The sequence below is a fragment of the Brassica rapa genome, chromosome A09, assembly GCF_000309985.2.
Source record: "Brassica rapa cultivar Chiifu-401-42 chromosome A09, CAAS_Brap_v3.01, whole genome shotgun sequence".
NCBI classification, from domain to species: domain Eukaryota; kingdom Viridiplantae; phylum Streptophyta; class Magnoliopsida; order Brassicales; family Brassicaceae; genus Brassica; species Brassica rapa.
The window spans coordinates 45,061,308-45,076,949 of NC_024803.2; the positions used below are offsets into that span (position 1 = coordinate 45,061,308).

At 40.7% G+C, this 15,642-nt stretch overlaps 6 protein-coding genes and 1 non-coding gene across 9 annotated transcripts; 3 read left to right on the forward strand and 4 right to left on the reverse strand.

The window, feature by feature from the left end:
- Positions 1-39: 39 nt before the first annotated feature.
- On the reverse strand, positions 40-2,553 carry LOC103843813 (ribosomal RNA small subunit methyltransferase, chloroplastic). Its single transcript, XM_009120590.3, has 10 exons — positions 2,095-2,553; positions 1,780-1,929; positions 1,636-1,692; positions 1,430-1,528; positions 1,219-1,314; positions 1,047-1,131; positions 912-964; positions 745-828; positions 553-663; positions 40-363 (listed from the first exon to the last, which is right to left on the reverse strand). Exons 1-10 carry the CDS (start codon positions 2,353-2,355, stop codon positions 298-300), a joined length of 1,062 nt encoding a protein of 353 aa, XP_009118838.1. The 5' UTR covers positions 2,356-2,553; the 3' UTR covers positions 40-297.
- Positions 2,481-2,553, forward strand: TRNAV-UAC. The gene has a single exon. It is a non-coding gene; the product is annotated as a tRNA-Val (tRNA).
- Positions 2,554-2,584: 31 nt separating this feature from the next.
- Positions 2,585-5,371, reverse strand: LOC103843814 (flap endonuclease GEN-like 1). The gene is made up of 7 exons (XM_009120591.2): positions 4,937-5,371; positions 4,635-4,805; positions 4,377-4,547; positions 4,113-4,294; positions 3,676-4,040; positions 3,095-3,585; positions 2,585-2,990 (listed from the first exon to the last, which is right to left on the reverse strand). The coding sequence occupies exons 1-7, from the start codon at positions 5,129-5,131 to the stop codon at positions 2,754-2,756; spliced, it is 1,812 nt and encodes a 603-aa protein (XP_009118839.1). The 5' UTR covers positions 5,132-5,371; the 3' UTR covers positions 2,585-2,753.
- A 194-nt stretch (positions 5,372-5,565) lies between these two features.
- On the reverse strand, positions 5,566-7,619 carry LOC103843815 (ATPase ARSA2). The gene is made up of 7 exons (XM_009120593.3): positions 7,297-7,619; positions 7,005-7,129; positions 6,784-6,934; positions 6,599-6,709; positions 6,290-6,428; positions 6,063-6,178; positions 5,566-5,987 (listed from the first exon to the last, which is right to left on the reverse strand). Exons 1-7 carry the CDS (start codon positions 7,549-7,551, stop codon positions 5,826-5,828), a joined length of 1,059 nt encoding a protein of 352 aa, XP_009118841.1. The 5' UTR covers positions 7,552-7,619; the 3' UTR covers positions 5,566-5,825.
- Positions 7,620-7,682: 63 nt separating this feature from the next.
- Positions 7,683-11,158, forward strand: LOC103843816 (fructose-bisphosphate aldolase-lysine N-methyltransferase, chloroplastic). Of its 2 annotated transcripts, none has more exons than XM_018654833.2 (16): positions 7,683-7,932; positions 8,026-8,212; positions 8,310-8,415; positions 8,516-8,598; positions 8,688-8,714; positions 8,821-8,945; positions 9,054-9,149; positions 9,271-9,351; positions 9,443-9,504; positions 9,699-9,755; positions 9,863-9,934; positions 10,020-10,271; positions 10,374-10,489; positions 10,591-10,683; positions 10,781-10,924; positions 10,961-11,158. In XM_018654833.2, the coding sequence occupies exons 1-16, from the start codon at positions 7,782-7,784 to the stop codon at positions 10,962-10,964; spliced, it is 1,656 nt and encodes a 551-aa protein (XP_018510349.1). In that variant the 5' UTR covers positions 7,683-7,781; the 3' UTR covers positions 10,965-11,158. The 2 variants fall into 2 exon arrangements, with proteins under 2 accessions (XP_018510349.1, XP_033134755.1); XM_033278864.1 differs by having other exon boundaries at positions 7,711-7,932; positions 8,029-8,212.
- Positions 11,159-11,164: 6 nt separating this feature from the next.
- Positions 11,165-13,936, reverse strand: LOC103843817 (ankyrin repeat and zinc finger domain-containing protein 1). 2 transcript variants are annotated; one of them, XM_009120597.3, is made up of 7 exons: positions 13,459-13,850; positions 12,961-13,379; positions 12,752-12,866; positions 12,003-12,656; positions 11,701-11,778; positions 11,580-11,624; positions 11,165-11,476 (listed from the first exon to the last, which is right to left on the reverse strand). In XM_009120597.3, exons 1-7 carry the CDS (start codon positions 13,705-13,707, stop codon positions 11,363-11,365), a joined length of 1,674 nt encoding a protein of 557 aa, XP_009118845.2. In that variant the 5' UTR covers positions 13,708-13,850; the 3' UTR covers positions 11,165-11,362. The 2 variants fall into 2 exon arrangements, with proteins under 2 accessions (XP_009118845.2, XP_033134753.1); XM_033278862.1 differs by lacking the exons at positions 11,165-11,476; positions 11,580-11,624 and having other exon boundaries at positions 11,674-11,778; positions 13,459-13,936.
- On the forward strand, positions 13,860-15,422 carry LOC103843818 (peptidyl-prolyl cis-trans isomerase CYP18-1). The gene is made up of 5 exons (XM_009120598.3): positions 13,860-14,007; positions 14,107-14,181; positions 14,478-14,639; positions 14,878-15,036; positions 15,151-15,422. Exons 1-5 carry the CDS (start codon positions 14,005-14,007, stop codon positions 15,232-15,234), a joined length of 483 nt encoding a protein of 160 aa, XP_009118846.1. The 5' UTR covers positions 13,860-14,004; the 3' UTR covers positions 15,235-15,422.
- The last annotated feature ends 220 nt before the right edge of the window (positions 15,423-15,642 follow it).

Below are 15,642 nucleotides of genomic sequence, written 5' to 3' on the forward strand. Positions count from 1 at the left end.
ATCTGGTAACTTGTAACCTGTCATTTTAGTTTAGTCATGGATCATCTTTATACGCTTTATAAAAGTTAATTAAGGTTTTGTCATTGTAAAGACACTATCATTTTGTGATACTACAACTTTTCCACCATACAGAGAGACTTACACCAGAATATGATTGGTTTGATCTGCGTTCTACTTACTTCCTGCTCATATCGACAATGGTCATAATATTCATCTGCATCTCAGTAGCCTCCTCCTCATGCTGCTTTCTTCTCTGGTGGCTTCCTGAAAACTTCGATACGTATTATGAACCACCTTCTATTCTCTGCCTATTACATTATGCAACTTGACAAAGTCACCCAGCGTAAGCTCTTCTGGCCTCGACTGCAACAATGGTACAACACAAAAAAACACATGATCAGTCCAAGGTTTTGCCAACCTAGATACAACTTCCCTAAAGATAGGAGTTTGTGGTATTTAATATCAGATTCATATAAACCGTTTCTGGTTACTGATATGAGGTCCATTTAAAACCGCACCCTAAGAAGACATAGACAAGTCATCATTACTTACAGTGACTGGAAGACCTGCTACTCCAAGAGCTTTCTCGATCTCTGGAGATGACGATAGGTGCTGGAGTGACTTTCTTAACATTTTTCTCTTCCCATTGAATGCAGAATTCACCTGTTTTTGTGCGATTGGTTTCAGCTTCTTTTTTTTTTTGTTTCCTGTTCTTACAAAATCTGAAGAGAGAGTTTTAGGTACCAAAGAGAAGAAACTTTTGGTGGAGGAGACATCGGGATAGTCCCTCGGATGCTTTAGTTTGAATGTTACAACAGCTGCATCAACCTGCAAGGAGAGCACAAGATGAAACCCAACTATATGGTACATATAATATGTAATTGATTGAAACAAAGAAAGGTGAAACACACCTTGGGCCGAGGGAAGAAGTTCTCCCTAGGAACTCTGAAATTGTATTCCGGTTCTTGAAACAAAGAAAGCAGTTTATCAGCAAAAGAATCCACATTAACAAGAATTGCAAACACAGAGGAAGGAGCAACAAGTACCAGAATAGAAGTTGACCAAAATGTTGATGGGTCGGTATTCAGATGTTCGCAAAGCTGGCTCAACCAATCGCAAAGCTGCCTCATCCTAAGATTAAGCCCCAACACAAAAACTGTTATTATATTAAAGCAATTGAGATAAACCCTTTGAAAAGGATGGAGGAGGAGAAGAAACCTGGAGTAAGAGAACAACGTGAGAGAAAATGTCACCCATAGGAAGAAGAAGCTTGACAACATCAGTACTTATGTTAAAAGGTAAGTTGGACACAACCTGCATTATTCATAATAATAATAATAATAATATACAAGTGTAAACCATCAATATTAAGACAGATGTGGTGCTTGCTGAGTTAGAGCCACAGAGAAGAGAGAAACTTGTGTGAGACCTTTGCAAGAGCAAAATCAGGATGAGATAAGTTTCTAGTCTCTAAAAAGGAGAGCATGTGAGAACGGATGTGAGACTTGACAAAATCCTCATGCAAAACCTACAAATGAATGAATGAATGTACCCCCATCTCTTGTTAGAAAACCAGTCCACAAAGCATCCATCAGAGAGACAAACCACACGAGCTGTTGTTGTTGGTGATAATACCTTGAACTTGTCGGAACCTGCGAATCTTTCTCTCACCAAATCCACCATATGAGGATCCTATAAGAATTTGGTTGCAAAACTCAGAATCAACAATGCCTGCTTGTAAACAAACAAACAAACAAAGATCTGAGGAATGTAGGAAACCTTGTCGATGGCAAGAACAGAAGCACCTAAGTTGAGAAGAACATTGGTCAAAGAGCCAGTCCCAGGTCCTATCTCTAATACAAAATCTCCTTCTTTCACTTTAGCCGCTGCCGCTAGCTGATCGTTTATGTCCGAATTCAGCATGTAATGCTGTCCCATGACACACAAAAAAAGAAAGGTTTCAATCATTATTATATACCACTTGGCTAAGAACGTGAGAGCACACAAGGTGTTCGACAGTTTATCTCAACGAAGCAGATATACTCAAATTAACAGAAATGGGGTTAAAGAGAGAGAGAGAAAGGGAGAAGGAACCTGCCCAAGGGATTTTCTGGGAAAGCGGCCTCGAGAATTGAGTGATTTGATGGTTGCGTGGTAATCATCATCTGTGCTCTTCGCGCCGCAACACACCTTCTTCTTCTTCTTCTTGTTCCTCAAAAGAGATATATTTGAGCTCCTCCTTGAGAAAGAGGCCAAGGTTTCCCTCAGTGAGGGAGAACTGTCTCCGTTGTTGTTCATCCATGACGGAACCCGCGAGGAATTGATGGTTGATGTTATTGTTACCACCACACTCATCCTCTCTCTCTCTCTTTTTGCTCCCGATAAAGAACCAAACCTTTGCTCTCTCTCACTTGTTTTGCTCTAATCCACCGCAATTTACTTGCAAATATCACCACGTTCTCACTAATACAGCAGCAGATGTAGCTGTGGTGTAGTGGTTATCACGTTTGCCTTACACGCAAAAGGTCTCCAGTTCGATCCTGGGCAGCACCTTTTTTTTTTTTTTTGTTTTATACATTTTGGATTAAAAAAAAGGTTTATTTCTTTAACTCAGTGGAAAGACTGACTACAAAGATGGATGTGCAAGTCTCTGAAACAAGATGGTCTACTAGATTAGAGAAAAAAATCAAAGCCAAATCCCTTTTATACAGACCTGAAACTAGGTTTTTACTAAAAATAACACGAGTATGTTCCTATCCAAACAAAAGACGACGCCTTACAGACTTTGAAAAGCTACTACTACTTGCTTCTCTCTTCTTTTCTGCAGAAGCAGAAGCTACTGAGCTCCCCCCTGTGTCTATATTTTCAGCTGGTGTGGCTGCTGCTTTCGTTGAACGGTAGAAATCAGTAATACTTCTTTGTGCACCCATTGACGATGATCCTGCTACCCCTTCTTCACAAACATTCTTCTTTTTCGACTCTCGCAGTTTCTGTCAGTTTTAACCAAAAACAATAAGCCAAAGGGAGGGAAACAAAACGGACAAAACCCAAATATCAATCGATAGAGAGAGAGAGAGAGAACCATTCACATTACCTTTTCTTGTAGGAAGTGCTCTGTCTCCTCAGGAAAAGCAGACTGGACAAGTCCTATGCATTCATCAGTTAGCAAGAAGCATTCACCGTTATCATCTTGCACCTGTGGTTCATTTAACCCATCTAAGGGATCAACAACACAATCCTCCTCTTCCACCACTTCTTCTTCGTCTTTTTCCCATACAACAATCGGTTTCTCTGGAGTTAAACCACATGTAGATATGGGTTTTCTCCACCTTATCACAAATGACTTATGCCCATATCTAGTTTTCATGCACTTGACTGAATGAAACTCGTACTGGTCGCATAACAAGGGATTTCCCTTGTTGTTGTTGTTGTTGTTGTTTCTTGCCCTTTCTCTTAGATAAATGGTCGACAACATCGGAAGCAACATTTTTCTAACATAAGAAGGATCCCAGTGCAGGTTGAAAACCATGCAATCCACTAGCATTTCCGTATCAGGAAATCCCCAAGACATTGAAGACCCTTCTTCTGTACTTAAAAGATTAGGATTCAGAACAAGAATCATGCAATGTAATGTAATGCGCACAATACATACAGTTATTAAAATCATTTTCATACCTGTGAAAATATCGGATAGATAGAGTTGGATAATCTTTCTGTTGGGAAAATCTGGGCCTAGAGTAATTTTATCGCAGACTTTGATCCACCAATTCTCGGTTTTCTTCTGTTCCTTCAAAACTCGATCCTTGGAACAGAAGGAGCATTCACATATAAACTCCAATGGTTTCTTAATGCAACCAGAATCAGAGCTGCAGTGCTCACAAGAGGACTTGAAATGAGTTCTCTTGCTGCCGGGATGTCCACAACGAGAACAGTGAGGAAGTCTTCTTTTCATCTGGGAGCTGGATTCTTCACCATCATCATCCACTGATTTGATCCCACTACTCACTGCAGGTTTAAACCCTTTTCCAATGTCCTCTAGTCTACACGAAGTGCGTTCGAGAAATGGTCAGTGAAGAGACAGAAAGCTTTTACGGAAGAATATTAATTAATACCTTTGGAGGATCTCGTCATCAGAGAAGGCACGGACAATGCGAAGTGCTTTATCGAGACCAATCCCAAGAACACCACCAGAATCAAAGTCGTTACCAACCAAAAGAGAGATGGCTATCAAGTGTCTCCGCTTCAGACCGAGGCCAGCTTCGATATCAGACATATGGTAGCACTCGAATGGCTCCTAGACAGAAATGCGGATTTCATAATGAGTAAAAGGAAGACCAAACCATTAGCGAGTCAAAGAAGAGGAAGGATTGGATTACAGTGGAGTTAGGCTTGATGGCTTTGATAACGCAGTTGGCACCAAAGAGGAAAGCATCACTATCAGGAGTAATGCAAGCATCCACAAAACCTTGGCTATTGAGTTGAGCACAGAGAGCTTCAGCTTCACCATTTGCTTTCAGAACAGGGATGCCGAGCAATTTAAGTAACTCCTACATATATAAACACAAGAATGTATTGAATAAGAAGATAATAATGGAATGTGAGCCAAAAGGTAGCATCAAAGGCTCAAACCTTACCATACATTCGCTAACCCATTCACAAAACTGCTTATTTCTCTCAACGGAGACTCCCTCTTGGAGACTGCAAGTAGTATCAATTCCAGAAGATCGGTAAAACCTAGAGATTCTGGTTTGGGATTTCAAGGGGGAAGGTGTTCCATCAACCACAAATACTGGGTACGCTCCATACTGCATTATATCCAGGAAAACCAACAATCAAACCCTAAACCCCTAAAAAGAAAAAAAAAAAAAAAAAAAAACAGATTGGGAAATTCAAATGAAGCAATGCATGGCATCAGAAGAGTAAATGGAAGAAGAACCTTGGAGAAGAGATTGATGGTTCGGAAGAAGGTGAGCCTCAGGTGAGGTTTAAGGGCCAAACCCTTGACGGCCGTTTCATGCTGAATGATCCAGAAGGAAAGATCAACGGCCACCCGTTTATCCCTGAGATAATCAGAGCCTTCGTGTCGACCATAAGGTCTCAACAAATCCCAGAACTTTCCTCCCACTCCCATCCAATCAATTGCCAAACGGCCCAACACACACAGAGAGAGCGAGAAGGAAGGAAGAAAGAGGGAGAGAAAAGGGCGATTATATTCTTCTTACCGTTATGGAGTCTCTGGATTCTACCTAATCTACTTCAACTTCTTTATATGGACTCATTCTATCACCCGCCACCACTTTGGGCTACTCTTTCGTGGCCTCAAGCCCATTTACTAGCCCAGAAAACAGTTCATCTTTTTTTTTCTTTTTTTTTTGAATGCTATATGTGTTCATTAAATTTTGTTAAACTGATAAATCCAATTTTGTTAACTGATAGATATTTTTTTTTGATGGAGATTTAAGTTGTAGAAATTAAACAAAAGAGAGTCAGAGTTGTAGACAATTAAGCAAAGAGAGAGTGAATAAACTTTAGTGTAGAAAAATGTGCAACACAAGACTGGAAAAATGCTTCCAAAGATTACTATGTTTCAAGTTTGATCCCCTGCCCTGTAACGAGTCTTTTTTTTGACACATGAAAAACTAGAAAGAGACATTTGAGTACATCAAAACAAAAACAAAAACTGATAGTTTTCCACCTATAAAATTGTTCAAAAACAGAAACAAGTAGAAGCTCAGATCCAGAAGTCTGCCATATAGGAGGAAGCAATTGAGTTCCGAGTATCTGAAAGAAACTTTGGTGGGATATAGAGCAAAGCCTTGTCTTTCTCAACTCTTGATCCGTTCCAGTTCTTCTTCCGCTGTTTTCAACTGCAGACGCAATGTGTGTACTTTCCTCTCCAGCTCTTCTACATTGCTTCTGCTTGTCGTTGGATGGTACGGCGTCAAGAACTTATCCGAGAATGCCTTTAACGCTTCCACCCCTGTCACCTGTGTCATCCCACAACAAGTTTATATCCCAGGATGTCCCTTCTCGTATCTATTGAGAGTCTCATGCCTTCTTACCTCTTCGGGAAGCAGAGGAAGTTTTGTGATATTGAAGTCATCGTATAGCATATAAAACTGATCAAGGTACTTCTGCTGCATTCGCATCCTTGCTCTGAGCAACTTGGATTCCACATCTAGTAGACAAGAGAGGCAAGTGATATAATAGTCGTGTACACAAAAACAAAGTTTCATACGGGAAGATAGGCGCACAAATAGAAAGAAAAAAAATCTGCAAAAAGTAGCACCTTCGTCATCGTAGAGTACTTGGTTGATGATGATGTTATGCGTGTCGATCTCAAACTTTGCGAGTTCCTGAACTAATCTCTCCGTTTCATAGAGAGACAAGAACTCAGGGATGCAGACACAGACGAACGTTGTCAAATCCTGCGCATTTATCAAATTGCACAATCAGAATCCTTCACCAATGCGGAAGCAACAAAATTCATAAAGACAAGTGACACTGTGACAGTAATACAAAACGAAAATGGTGAACAGAATGAAGAAATGGTTATGAACACAGGGAAAAAAAGAAGAAGCAAAGGAACCAAGGTTACCGGGTCTTTAAACTGGCGATTAACTTGTTCAATGACATCCTTCAAGCCCTCAAGTCTTCCCAAGAGAGCATCCTCCCCAAACTCATCTTCCATGCCAAACATACGGCTCATCTGCAAAACGAAACCAGCTCAATGAAAAAGCAGCGAAAGAAAGAGCAATTATTGAGTAATTCCAAAAGAGATGCCTGATTCATCAAGCCACCAAAGCGACTCTTCAAGGACATCAATTTGGAAAGGCCCTTCTCAAGAGTGGCGGGGAACTGCAAGAGACGGAGAGTGTGACCAGTAGGAGCGGTGTCAAAGACAATAGTTGCATAATCCATAGTTTGGACCAACCTATAAAGAAAGAAGAAAAGAATATATCAGATACATAGTTAGTTACTAGGAAGAAGAAAAGGATACATACTTGAGCATCTCAGCGAAACTCATGGCCTCATCGATACCAGGAATGGCATTGGCCAAATCAGAGAATAAACTATCCATCCCTTCAGGGCCAGCCAAGTCATCAGTTTCAACTGTAGGATCCACCTCCTGAGAAAAGCAGCATACAAGATTCGGAATACAAATTAAATTGATGCACATCATCCCGAATCCTATTACTAGTCAAAATCGAGCTACGAATTGTCGAGGATTGAGATCGGATTCCAGATCAAATCAGTAGGGATCTAGGAAGGAAAGGAGGAGATGGAATACAATACCATGGCAAAGAGATTGGAGAAGCCTTGAACCAAAGTGGGGGATTTAGTGAAGCGCTGCTGAAAGGCGTCGCTGAGATTGTGAGCGGGGTCGGTGGAGATGATGAGGACGGAGGATCGAACCCTAGCGAGACAAATAGAGAGGATGGAACTGCATGTGGTCTTCCCAACGCCTCCTTTCCCACCCACGAATACCCATTTTAGAGAATCTTGATCCAGAATGTTCTGCACTGTCGCCTCCGGCATATCCGACGCCATTCTCACTGCTTCCTTCCTCTTCCACAGATATCGTCTCGCTCAATCAAAGCTTTCAGTTTGGCGTATAGAAAGAGTTTTAACGATTCCCGGTTTAAGTTTTTCTGGGTCATTTGGTTCTTTATCGAATTGTTAATTTTTAAATATCTCAGGTTGGTTTAACTTTGGTTCAGTCTATAACCGATCAATCAACTTATATACTCTAGAGAGAGAGAATTGGGGGTAGTCGGAGAATGGCGGCGGCGACATCAGAAGAAGGAGCGAAAGTGCAAGTGTTCGTAGACTGGCTTCAGGTGAATGGAGCTGAGTTACGAGGCTGCACCATCAACTCTTCCCCCAAAGGATTTGGCATCATTTTCGCCGAAGCTCAAGGCTCTTCCGACGGTAAAGCTCATCCATCATCTGCTTTAAATTTGATTTGATTTTATCTCTAAAAAAAGAAAACTTATGATTAGCTTTCTGAGTGAGTTAACTCAGATGATGATGATGATGTATTGGTGGTTGTTCCGCTTGAATTGGCAATCACCCCAATGAGAGTCCTTCAGGAGCCTCTCCTCGGTCCTGAGTGTCGCTCCATGTTCGAACAGGGCCATGTAGATGACCGCTTTCTCATCATTTTGTTCCTCACTTTTGAGCGTCTTCGTCCTCTTTCTTCTTGGAAGCCGTAAGTAAGCTTTTTCTTTTTTTTTCTTGGGCTCTTTCTTTCAACATATTCAGTTTCCATCCTTCTTTGATTGTATTTTTTATACTGTTTGTGGTAGGTATCTTGACATGCTTCCCACTCGATTTGGCAATCCTCTTTGGTTCTCCGATGATGACTTCCTCGAGCTCAAAGGCACTAACTTGTACGACGCTACCCTCTTACAGGTTTATATTTGGACATAGTCTCTTATCTTGTTTGTCATGTGACATTTTCTCCTTACATATAATAATTCTGAAGATAAATTCATTTCCTTGCCTTTTTCAGAAGAAGAAGTTGCTCTCTCTTTACCATGACAAAGTGGAGCCCCTCCTCAAAAAGCTTCTTCTTTTGGATGGCGCTTCTGAAAGGTTAACTGGCTTTAACATTTTTTTAAGCTACTTTGTTCTTCTTGATGGTCAGCCAATCATATTTCTTTCTTTCTTGTCTTCTCCTGCAGCAATGTTTCCTTTGAACACTTCCTCTGGTATGTTCGTTGGTTATTTCTTTTTTTTTTTTTAGTAAAACCAATAGTTGTAGTGAGCTGCAAAAAGGCTCCTGAGTGATCTTGAGACCTTATTTCGTTGCGCCAGGGCAAATTCTGTATTCTGGAGTCGTGCATTGAACCTTCCTCTCCCACATTCGTTCGTCTTTCCACAAAACCAAGAAGATGTTGGAGGTTGCCAATCAACGCCTGAAACGGATTCCCATCAAAAAGGCAAGTCATTATTGTCAGTGTTACTGTTTCTATGTCTGGTCCCTGTATTTAGTTTATTTGTACCATTACTAAATAACTTCATGAGTTTCTTCATTTTCTGATTGGTAGAGATTCAGGATCAAGTCCCTGGCGCCACATCTGTAGGAAGCGGAGATACTGTGTGGGTTGAGGGGCTTGTTCCCGGCATTGACTTTTGCAACCATGGTATGCCAATACCAGGAATTGAGTCTTTTATTTGTAGAAAATAGACTCTAAAGTTTATGTGGTGAATGGAATATATTCCTGGTGTAATGTGATATGTTGTACTATTGATATGGCAGTATAGACTTGAAGCCTGTGGCGACTTGGGAAGTTGATGGGACCGGATCAATATCTAAAGTTCCTTTCTCCATGTACCTTCTCTCCGGTTGGCCAATACTCTTTTTGTGTTAGCCCTCACTTTCAAATAATAGCATTCCTTTTTTTTCCTAACTGCTACAATTCTCTAAACTGAACAGTTGCACAAAATCCTATTCCAAACAAGGAGATCACGATCAGTTATGGTAACAAAGGAAATGAGGTAAGACATTTTACAGTTCGTTCCTGGCAGCTTGAAAATACAATGAACTGAATGGGACCTGTTTGTTATCCAGTCAAATATGTCGTTTTGTTGGCTTAAATATATCTTGTATTGAGCTTAAATAGGTCTTTACATTTTGTAAATTATCGCATCTAGTCCTTTGTTTGAGTGGTGTGTCTTCTTGTTGTATGCAGGAGCTTCTTTACCTGTACGGATTTGTGATAGAGAACAATCCCGATGATTATCTCATGGTAAGTATTATTATATATGATTCTTAAGTAAGTTTGAAGATCAAAAAGATGCTCTTCAAATTTTTTTTTGCACATCTGCTGTTAGGAATAACATTCGATATATTCAGGTACATTATCCTGTTGAGGCGATTCCCAGCATCCCTTTCTCTGATTCCAAGGGACAGCTTCTTGAAGCTCAGGTTAGCAGTTCGCACTATCTTACTCAAACTTTGGAGTTTGACTTAATATACAATCGGTTGAACTTTGAAAATTTTCTCTTTGCAGAAAGCTCAACTCCGTTGTCTCCTACCAAAATCGCTCCTGGATCATGGTTTTTTCCCACAAACCACATCAAAAGTCAGAGAAAGCGATGAGAAGGGAACAGCTGCTAGATCCTGTAATTTCAGTTGGTCTGGGCAGCGTAAGACGCCCTCATATGTGAACAAACTAGTTTTCCCAGAAGATTTTATGACAGGCTTGAGGACCATTGCCATGCAAGAAGATGAGATTTACAAGTTCTCAGCTATGCTTGAAGAGGTATCATCACTCATCTAAATAATATAATATTCACAGTTTGTATTATTCCACTCGATATTGCTTTTATTGAAACGAAGAGTATATATATTGTCATGGTGAAAGCTTGTAGAGTCAAGACCAGACGAGCAACCTAGTGAAACTGAGGTGAGGATGGCGGTATGGGAAGCATGCGGGGATTCTGGAGCTTTGCAGTTGCTTGTGGATCTCCTTAATGCAAAGTAAGCAAATTGAATTCGTTACATGTGACATGATAATATCAAAGAGCTAACCAACAGGTTTGTCTGTATCAAGTAAGTGATGCATTTTATTTGGGTGACAGGATGATGAAGCTGGAAGAGAATTCCGGCAGTGAAGAACAAGATGCTGGGCTCCTTGAGGAGGCATGCGTCTTGGAGAGCCATGAACAGCCCAGGTACAATATTGATGATAATTATAGACAGTTTAAGAGTTGGGAATATCAAAGGAGGGGGTTGTTGGCATGCGTAATCTAAAATATGTGATGATAATAGGGAGTTGGAGGAGGAGGGGAAAAGGATGATGAGCAGAAACAAGTGGTCAAGTGTGGTATACCGTAGAGGCCAGAAACAACTCACTAGACTCTTCCTGAAAGAAGCAGAGCATGCCCTTCACTTGTCCCTCTCCTCTGACCATTGTTGAGTATTATTCTTCTTTTTTTTTTTTTGAACAAGTTGAGTATTATTCTTCTAAAAGATTAAATAAAAGGCTGGATACTTTTTTAAAGTTTATTGTACTGTAGCTTTTAAAGCCTGATCCCATATTTTCTACAAAACTGAATTTAATAAAATTAAAATATTTTGGTTTTTTGTTTATATTTGTAAACCAGTTTGGTTTTAATTTTGTATTGGAACCAAAAGGATCAAAAATTATTGGAGAAGAGACAACAAAAAGTATGTGAATTTAATACCAAAACGAGATTAGTACTATTGTATACATCACCACGGCAAAATCTATAAGAATTACACACAGCCCCCCCCCAAAAAATATGTAAAAAGCCTATTTGAAACTTAGGTGCAAGTAATCCACAAGCGGATTTATTTTGGGATAGAAGGTGAATATAATACTCGCGCTGCCTAAGATGATGGTGCTGTCGTCGAACTGCTTTGAATGTTAAGTGATGCCATCCGTCTTTCTGCGGCCGCTGCTCTCTTTTCCCTCTCCGCTGCCATTGCTCTTCTCACTTCCTCCTATTAACAATTTAACACAACACAAAATGTTGACGTCTCTTCTCTTTAGATACCAGACTCGAAGTCATATTATAAATACACATTTTGGGTTTGTGAAGCTCACCACTTTAGAGATGGGTTTCTCCTTCTCAGCCTGCTCAGCTTCTGCCTGTAAACACAAGGAGTGTTAGATTACAAGTTAACTGCCCAGTTTGTTTTGTATAAGACAGTGATTAACACGTTACTTGAGCCTTCTTTTCTCGGGCTTTGCGTAGTTTCTTCATTTCTTTTGCTCTTGCTTTCTTCTTGGCGTCTTTCTCTGCCTGTAACAATCATCACCGTCACAAAATCAAGTTAGTCACATGCTGGATTCAGACAGCACCCCGTATGAATGCAAATGTTTGTCAACACAAATATCATGGGAGCACGAATGCATAACTTTCATACAACACCATATATTTGGACCCTCGTACACAACCACCACATATATCCATAAACCCCTGGATAGAGCTTAACAGAATTTTTTAAGTCAACAAATGCAAAGTACCTGCTTAGCAGCTTGAGATTCCTCCATCTCCTTGGTGAGCGGGCTGGGTACTTTAGCATCATGCCAATTCCATTTTTCAAGGTTTGACGCCATAAACCGCCTGAAAATGTTTCTCACTTCCTTGTCATTTGCAAGCATGTACGGCGTTCTCCCTCTTTCATCCTTAGCACAAGGATCCATACTCTCCTCCAGTAACTTCCCAACTCTCTCACAATCACCAGATTTAGCAGCTTCGTGTAATGGAGTTGACGTACCAGTAACTATATCTCCGAGGTCCTCTTCTATAACATTTGGTTCCTCTAAGACTATTCTGGTAGTAGAAGTTTCAACAGACTCATCCTGTCTTGAGATTTCACCCGAATCCTCAGTGTGCGTGTGCACCACGATATTAGCTTTGGCTTCTTCTTGTGGATTTACAAAAATCTCCTCAGTTACATATGCAACCTGAGTCAACTGATTATATATACGCTGTGATTCTTTGAAGGTTGGCCGCCGGATAGTAAATGGAACGTTTCGTACAGCGCAGTTTTGGCTGCTAAAGTATGGTTTGCCTGCATTGAAAAGCAGTTGCCTACTGCTTGAGGGAGCATGGACATAAACACAAGATGCACCATCAAAATAAGGCTTCCAGCTAGCAAGTAGCTCTTGTATATCCTAACAAAGTTGAAAAATGATTATTAGAATTCCAAATCAATCGAAGGTTAATTTTGGTCGAGGATAAGAGGACATAAACAAACCAACTAACGAACCTTTTTCAAAGCAAGTTCATTATAACGACGAAGTGAGGCACCAGCAGAGTGGATACTTCCCCCACTCCCATCTTTTGTGGACTGCTTTTTCCCAGCCTTGGCTCTTACAACATATCTATGGAATTTAAAGGACAAGTAAACGACCTATTTGCACAAGACTCAGAGAAACTAACATAATGTAAGACTGAGAGAGAGAGAGAGAGACGTACCTGTGGAATGTTTTATGAGCGACAACGGACTTTCCATTAAAGACAGTACCAGCAAAGTGGCCACCACTTGCAAGCAACACGACACACATTCTCCTATCATCGGTATTAACGAAATTCCTCAGCCTCTCAGTGACATCACTCTCGGGCAAGCTCCCAGAATCATCAAGAGAAACTCCTGTGTAAGAAACCCTTTCAGCCTCGTCCATGATTAAGCTTTTCCAGATAGAAACCTTGTCACCACTCTGAAGAAGAATAAAGAGCTTCTTTTTATCAGCAACAGCATGGAACAAGGGTCTTGGCTCAGATTCGTCCTCTGATCCAGAGATACTAGACACATCATAGTCTTGGACGGACTCAGATGTCAACTCATCAACATCTTCTTCTCTCAAAACAGCCTTTCCAGCTACACTCAGCTTGATCTAACAACAGAGTGTTTGATTAATTAGTAGGAGGATACACAATTATTCGAATTCAAATGAGAGAGAGAGAGATGAGTACGTTAAGGCGATGAATGTCGGACTTGAAGTGGGAGCGTTGATCGTGAAGGGAAACGAACTCGATTTTACAAGTGTTACAGGTCCATCTATCCAATATGACGCCGCCCTCCTTGGAGCTCTTCTCCGCCGGTGAAAGCACTGGTCCAAACCGGACCGAAGGATTCAACAAGCAACAGGAGTTAAAGAAATCCACATTCAAGTCAAAAATCGATCGAGGCAGCTCGGAAGATGGCTGGTCGTCGGTAGCCATAGAGATTCCAGTAGAATTGAATTGGGGGTTGCTACTTTGAAAGCAGCATAAAGCGACACTACCTAGGCCGATTGTTGTTTCTATAATGGGCCATGATAAGATTAACGTGGCCCATATAATGCCCAATACTACAAGCAATCGTTTATTAGTGGACCGACACTCTCTCATAGAGGTGGCCCGTATAATTCCAATACAACGGCGGACCTCACTGCAGAAAAATCTGGAAGAAAAAGCTCTCCAGCATCGAGGAAGGAAATCAACTCAAAGCTCCGCTAGATTCCAAGCATCACAGCGTCAATGGTGAGACTTTGATTTTGTAATTTGCACATATTACTAATAATAATGATAAATAAGAGTGTGGAGTTTCGTCATCGTCTTGGTTTGGTTTGGTTTGCGCAGTCAGTAACATTGCACACGAATCTGGGGGATATAAAGTGCGAGATCTTCTGTGACGAGGTTCCCAAGAGTGCCGAGGTTACTTGTTTTGTCTTTGAAAATTGAAAGTGATATTCATTGTTTAATCTCTCTGCTGGGTGAGGAAGGATTGTCTGCTGCTGCTCAGTCAGTCTCTCGATTTTTATATTATAATAGCAATCGCAAAAGTTAGGGTTGTTTGAATAATGTTCTATGTAGCAGCTGAATTTGTCTTGGTCCTTGATTAGGTGGTGGTGGTCATTCATATCGCAGTTTTGTTTTGTTTTTTTTTGTAAAGCTTTACTGATAATAAACGCTTGCACAATCCTGCTGTATTGATGATGATGATGATGCAGAACTTTCTGGCGCTATGTGCAAGTGGGTATTACGATGGGACAATCTTTCACAGGAATATCAAAGGCTTCATGATTCAAGGCGGAGACCCAACCGGAACTGGGAAAGGAGGAACTAGCATCTGGGGAAAGAAATTCAATGACGAGATTCGTGACTCCCTTAAGGTACTCTACTTATTTCTGCCAAGGGATGATCATATATACCTAGTTGATCTCTCTTTTATTAAAATACTTAGCATCCACAAATATAGGATTCTCTCCTTAGGCTTGGAAATCTATATATTTATCCATTTAAAAAGCATCAATGTGTTTTGACTCACATACCTGCTGTGTCAGCCGCTTAGGAGGAGTATTTGGTTTTGAATCGATTTGCCTTTTTAATTATTATTTATTGTTGTGACAGCACAATGCAAGAGGGATGCTGTCGATGGCAAACAGTGGGCCAAACACAAACGGAAGCCAGTTCTTCATAACCTATGCAAAACAACCTCATCTCAATGGACTATACACCATCTTTGGCAAAGTCATTCATGGCTTCGAAGTGCTTGACATCATGGAAAAGGTAAACCCACCCCCACCCCCCCCTAAATCTTATTTCCCCTCAAGAAATCACCTCTACTGTGACAAGAGTGTTGAAAAAAAAAGAAGAATGATTTTGAGTGATGGGATTGTGCAGACTCAAACAGGTGCGGGAGATAGGCCGCTTGCTGAGATAAGGCTAAACCGTGTGACAATCCACGCCAATCCACTTGCTGGTTAATATTTCAGAATGCTTGAACCTAAGCCTATGTTATTCGTTTTCACCTATTAAAAAGCTTGTACTGGATTTTTTTTTTTTTAATTATCACTCGCTTAGAAATCCATGTCCTGACTCCTCAGAGAGAGAGAGAGTTTAAAAGAGTATCTATCTATTATTGTGTAATAAAATTATGGAAGCTTGTTGTTCTACACAGTGGGCCATCATCAAAAATCATTGAGGCTTACAAAATAATGTAAATGGGCTCTGTGGTAAATGAAATCCAGTCTTGTTGACAGAACACCGACCCAATTCGGCGCAATTAAAGGGGACTGAACCAGTCTAGTTGAGGGGTAAAAAAGGTAAAAGGCAGTACTTTTTTTTATTTTGGACACAGTAGGACCCAGTTAAACTCAACGACTGTCTCTGTCT

What these genes read in the sequence shown, in the direction of transcription:
- LOC103843813 (XM_009120590.3), bottom strand. Translation starts at nt 2,355, where the DNA reads ATGAGTGTGGTGGTAACAATAACATCAACCATCAATTCCTCGCGGGTT. An exon ending in CTGTTCTTGCCATCGACAAG is followed by an intron (nt 1,693 to 1,779) that starts GTTTCCTACATT and finishes AAATTCTTATAG; the next exon opens with GATCCTCATATGGTGGATTT. An exon ending in TTTGGTCAACTTCTATTCTG is followed by an intron (nt 965 to 1,046) that starts GTACTTGTTGCT and finishes CTTTGTTTCAAG; the next exon opens with AACCGGAATACAATTTCAGA.
- LOC103843814 (XM_009120591.2), bottom strand. Translation starts at nt 5,131, where the DNA reads ATGGGAGTGGGAGGAAAGTTCTGGGATTTGTTGAGACCTTATGGTCGA. An exon ending in GATGACGAGATCCTCCAAAG is followed by an intron (nt 4,041 to 4,112) that starts GTATTAATTAAT and finishes CACTTCGTGTAG; the next exon opens with ACTAGAGGACATTGGAAAAG. An exon ending in TCTATCCGATATTTTCACAG is followed by an intron (nt 3,586 to 3,675) that starts GTATGAAAATGA and finishes TTTTAAGTACAG; the next exon opens with AAGAAGGGTCTTCAATGTCT.
- LOC103843815 (XM_009120593.3), bottom strand. Translation starts at nt 7,551, where the DNA reads ATGGCGTCGGATATGCCGGAGGCGACAGTGCAGAACATTCTGGATCAA. An exon ending in AGTACTCTACGATGACGAAG is followed by an intron (nt 6,179 to 6,289) that starts GTGCTACTTTTT and finishes CTTGTCTACTAG; the next exon opens with ATGTGGAATCCAAGTTGCTC. An exon ending in TTCCTCTGCTTCCCGAAGAG is followed by an intron (nt 5,988 to 6,062) that starts GTAAGAAGGCAT and finishes GGGATGACACAG; the next exon opens with GTGACAGGGGTGGAAGCGTT.
- LOC103843816 (XM_018654833.2), top strand. Translation starts at nt 7,782, where the DNA reads ATGGCGGCGGCGACATCAGAAGAAGGAGCGAAAGTGCAAGTGTTCGTA. An exon ending in AGCTCAAGGCTCTTCCGACG is followed by an intron (nt 7,933 to 8,025) that starts GTAAAGCTCATC and finishes GAGTTAACTCAG; the next exon opens with ATGATGATGATGATGTATTG. An exon ending in TCTCAGCTATGCTTGAAGAG is followed by an intron (nt 10,272 to 10,373) that starts GTATCATCACTC and finishes TCATGGTGAAAG; the next exon opens with CTTGTAGAGTCAAGACCAGA.
- LOC103843817 (XM_033278862.1), bottom strand. Translation starts at nt 13,875, where the DNA reads ATGAGAGAGTGTCGGTCCACTAATAAACGATTGCTTGTAGTATTGGGC. An exon ending in GCTCATAAAACATTCCACAG is followed by an intron (nt 12,867 to 12,960) that starts GTACGTCTCTCT and finishes TAAATTCCATAG; the next exon opens with ATATGTTGTAAGAGCCAAGG. An exon ending in AATCTCAAGCTGCTAAGCAG is followed by an intron (nt 11,779 to 12,002) that starts GTACTTTGCATT and finishes TGATTGTTACAG; the next exon opens with GCAGAGAAAGACGCCAAGAA.
- LOC103843818 (XM_009120598.3), top strand. An exon ending in AGGTTCCCAAGAGTGCCGAG is followed by an intron (nt 14,182 to 14,477) that starts GTTACTTGTTTT and finishes ATGATGATGCAG; the next exon opens with AACTTTCTGGCGCTATGTGC. An exon ending in TGCTTGACATCATGGAAAAG is followed by an intron (nt 15,037 to 15,150) that starts GTAAACCCACCC and finishes GGGATTGTGCAG; the next exon opens with ACTCAAACAGGTGCGGGAGA.